The sequence below is a fragment of the Buceros rhinoceros genome, unplaced genomic scaffold (assembly GCF_000710305.1).
Source record: "Buceros rhinoceros silvestris isolate BGI_N320 unplaced genomic scaffold, ASM71030v1 scaffold18316, whole genome shotgun sequence".
In the NCBI taxonomy this organism is placed as follows: Eukaryota; Metazoa; Chordata; class Aves; order Bucerotiformes; family Bucerotidae; genus Buceros; species Buceros rhinoceros.
Window position 1 is genome coordinate 7,170 of NW_010418294.1, and position 4,530 is coordinate 11,699.

Sequence of the window (4,530 nt, forward strand, 5' to 3'; positions counted from 1 at the left end):
GAGAGTTTAGAAATAAGCACAATTTTGTTTAAAGTTCGTTGTCATACAGCTTTTGAAAGATCATCACTGAATAGGATGATGTGCTGGAGTCTAACACGGACTTTTGATTCTACCGAGAGTACGTTCTTTGTAACATCACAGTATTGAGAAAACTATTATTCACTACACAATATTTAAGAATATAAGAAACAATATGTTAGATAACTTCACAAAATGACTTTTTGTTAATACTGAAAAGGGCTTTGCTTATTAAAGTTTGCTTGTTAAACAAAAAGACCTCCATCTGTAATGCTCATAGCATATGTATTAACAAACCAGTATCAAGACATTTATTTGAACAACACCAACATCACAATGAACAAATACAAAATACAATAAACTTACAACTGCTTACAAAAAAAATACTGAATTCTTGAACAGATGATCTCATGCTCTTGTGTGTTTTGCATTTTATATCTCATAGTTTCTGAATTTCCTCAGAAGTTCTGATGGAGCATCCCCTGACCAGCGGAAACGCAAGTGACAGTAATTTGCCTCCGAAAATCCTAAGGAAAAAAGAGAAAGGCAAGTAAATTATTAAAAACATATATAAAACCAAGTACCCTGAAAAAACACTTGATAATCTTCCTCAAAAAAAGCAAGTAAAACTTTAGTCACTTCCAGCACTCTTGACTAGCAGGGACAACCTCGGTATTCTTGGCACTGTTTGAACAAGATCTCAGGCAAACACCAAACTTCAAGATATGTATCAGCTGGGAAGGGTCCAAAAGAGAACAGCAAGAACGAGCACAGTCCAGAAAAGAGGACTGACAGAAAAACTGAACAAATTGCAGTTGCTTCATCTAAAGGAGGAGAGATAGAGGGTGACGTGATAAATCTGCCAGGTACATGAAAGGCAGCAGTGTGGAGGGAAGGTACAGATGGCCCCTTCCACAGGTAAGGGAGTAAAGGAGTCTTTCAGACCCTACACTAGGTTTTTTTCATCTGTGAGCTGTTAATACTAAAATGTGATCTTCCTATATCAGGATATGAAACCTAGTACCAGACTTAGTGTTAAAATCTCTTATTCAGGCTGAAATACGTGGAGTCTTAGTCCATAATTCTTACCGATCAGGAGACAGAAACTCAAAATATCCCAGTTTAAAAGTGGAATCCAATAAAATAAATTTTCCTGGACCAGAACAAAAGCATTATCATACATCCTAACATCAAGTATGACCACTGAAGTGCATACAGGCCCTGTCAAATAAATGTATTCCAATATTTACATTTCTTAAAGTAATTATACTGGATATATAACTGAATAAATTAAGAAGGCATTTGATGAGTTCGGTATTTTTCCCATTCAAATCTACGGAAATTAAATTAAAACTTCAAAATATTGTAAGAAAGCAGATGCCTGCAAAGAAAGCTCACCGTTACATGGAACGAGATGATGTTTTCTTTACTTTGAAATACAAAGGATACAGTGATGATTTGATTACCAAAAAAAAGCAAAGTAATATGATGTTATAGAGCTAATTTTTAAATATAACAATTTCAGTTATGCCTCATATATTTGTTTGTACAATTTTCTTATCTATCTTCTGCATTCCACAAATATTTGAGATTAAATTAGGTTTTGCTACCCTCACAGTTCAGCTTAATTTCCTGTTTGATCAGCCTGGGAAGAAATGACAGGACTTTGTTTAAGTCCTCTGATAACATAAGCCTAAGTTTATGAAACTCCTGAAGGATCAAGCACCACAAAGGGTGGCCATTGGGGTAAGTAAACTTTGATTCAGGTATATTAACCTGAACAACAGACAGGAAATACCACCTGGCCAGGTGGCAGCTTTTGAAATACACTTTTATTCTGGTGCATGCCCTGTTTTTTAAAAAAAAACAACATTCAAATACAAAAGAAGCTTTCAAGTCTCAGTTTTTAGTCCTCATTAACTCATCAGATGCAAACTGTGCAGAAGTACTGAATGGTGGATAAAATAAATATATATAATACCTAAATATTTTATTTAACAGGTTTTAAAGTTATTTACAAATAAAAAAAACACTGAGAATTGCTTTTTTTCTTCCCATTTTGATATAACAGCAAAATTAACTTTCCATTTTGTTTTAAGAAGAATTTTTTTCCTTCTCCGGTTTTACTAGAAAACAAGCAAGTAAACATGGGATAGGGAGGGAGAAAGGTCTGAAACTTCAAAACTAAAATTATAAACAACACAAAACCCAAAGCAAAACCCCAACCCAAAACCACATTAAAAAACCTACCAGTTAAACGCTATTCTGGAGGAGAAGTTCTCATGACTAAAAACCTCCATTTCAGACCAGTCCCTCAATGCTGCAATTTTTTGTAACTTCTGGTTTCACTTACTTGGGGAGTCTGGATTCTTTGAAGATTCCGATTTCACATCAGGAATTGCAACATCATCTCGTTCCCTGTTCCCATCTGACAATCCATCGTCACTACTTTCAGCCTGCTGGGTCCACACCTCATTAGTTAAGTGGTTGCTATTATTCAAGTCAGGAGCTTCCAGCATTTGTTTCTTCTTATTTTGGACAGCCCAGTGCATTGACTAGAGAAATGCAAAAATAACAAAGAAAGAACTAATTTCTATGCTTTAAAAGACTTTAAATGAACTTGTCTTTTCTTTCTTATGTTGCTGTAATAAAAGGTTAAACAAAGACCATATTAGAGAAGAGTTTGTGGGTCAGTAAGGATGGGGAAAGCATGGTTGTTACATATTGCAAGTGGCGTTTGAGAGGATAGTTCATGGCAGGTGGGGATGAAGAACAAAATGTGCAAGTACATCAAATAATTCTAAGAGCCTTTTGTCCAGACTTCAGACACTTTTTAAGAGGGCTTGATTAACTGAGAAAATGTTCATTTTCAAAGCTGTCTTTGACTTCAAAGTGCCCTTTGAAAGCAAGACAATTTGGAAAGATTTAAAGTCAGTGGAATGATTTCTGTTCGGACCTGAACTAAGGTTGATGGGATACTTCCAGCAAACATTTCACTCAAGCATAATGCTTTAGTTGAAGAAGCCCTCAAACTTCTCTTGTAAGCAGAACTGAGGTGGGCAGAATTGGCAAGGGAAATATTTATTCATCTGCCTTAAAATACGACTTGTAGACTTGTAACTATCATTCACCCTAATAAGGCAGAAAAAAAAAAATAATCAAATATTATGGAATTAGAATCTGCCAGGAACATGCTACCATATAGGAGGGGAAACAACCCTCAAAACATCTGTCTCTGTCTCAAATCACCCCATTAGCTTTGCAGGGCTCCTCTAAAGACCTGGGTGAAGCCCAGGGTTACAGGGAATCTATCTTCCAGATTTTTCGATGAGCTCTTTATTGTCACTAGCATGAACACCTACCTGATGAGCAATATACCAAAAGCAGAATATATTACACAAAGCTTCTAGCTTTAATCTAGCTTTGAAAATAAATAAAAGGTTCCTGCAACAGGAAAGTGTGCTGAAGCATTTGAAAACAGGCCTTAAGTTACTTAAACTTCATATAATACACATAAAAGCAGCAAATTGATAGATTCACTCTAGAACTACTAGCCTAAATCCCTTCTGTGAATAGGCTTTTATAACCCTCCAGTTCTTCCTGAATTTCCTTAACATTCTTAGTGCAGAAATCACTTTGCACTATTCCCATCCCCCAAACCCACCACTGTGGCAGAAGTGTTGTAACTCAACCCCTCACTCACAGCAACATCTTCACAGCAATATCATCACAGCCTTTGGACCAGCCCTACCTCCCCCTCCTCCTGAAGGCCCAAACTTAAGACAACACCAACCGTTTTCACGGAATTGCTCAGGGCCTCCCACTGCTGGAACGGAATGGTAATTTTGCTTCGCCGCCAGTAATCGTAACGCGCTCGACTCTCTTCATTAGTAAGAATTTCCTTAGCTTGCTGCAGCTTCTGAAAATTCTCCACTAGAACACAAACCAAAAAGATAATAAAGCAAATATTCGTTTTCAAAGAAATTAATTCAGCTGTGAAAGGGGAGCTGCCAACAACGGCTTAGAGCTAACAGATTCGAGGAGGCAGAAAGAGAACCAGGTGACCACAGTATGTGGTGGTTCTGCTTACAGCTTTGCACAGGGCTGGCTGGCTTTAGGATCAGAGCACCTCTGGTGCTCACACCCTTTTCCAATGAGGACTAAAATGCTCCTTTGTCTACTGCCTTCAGCAGCTCCTACATTTACGTTCAGAGAAACCGAACATAGTACAGCGGGCAACAGGCACAAGTCGCTCCCTGCAGACTACCTTAAAAAGGGAAATGACAAAACCGAGTAATAGTGCTTAGAAAGAACGCACGTCCACAGCAATAAGAAAGTCAGAGCAAAGCACACCACCAGAAAACATGAGCGTGGAAAAAAAAAATAGAGCTAAAATGGACAAGCAAGAAGAGGAATCTAAATATAGTTCAAATTAACTTGTGCATTTTATCGGTTCTGTTTTCCACATATGCTAAAATATTGTCTCGAATACCAGCCTGCATGACTAAGAGC

General features: G+C 37.4%; 1 protein-coding gene across 1 annotated transcript in view; it reads right to left on the reverse strand.

Moving 5' to 3' along the window:
* Window positions 1-315: 315 nt before the first annotated feature.
* Window positions 316-4,530, reverse strand: part of DNAJC12 (DnaJ (Hsp40) homolog, subfamily C, member 12) — a 9,151-nt gene continuing 4,936 nt past the window's right edge. Inside the window, exons 3-5 of the mRNA XM_010138494.1 lie at window positions 3,812-3,951; window positions 2,372-2,573; window positions 316-545 (exon numbers count right to left, since the gene is read on the reverse strand). Coding sequence (XP_010136796.1) covers window positions 451-545; window positions 2,372-2,573; window positions 3,812-3,951 — 437 coding nt within the window. The 3' untranslated portion in view covers window positions 316-450. The remainder of the gene's footprint in view (window positions 546-2,371; window positions 2,574-3,811; window positions 3,952-4,530) is intronic.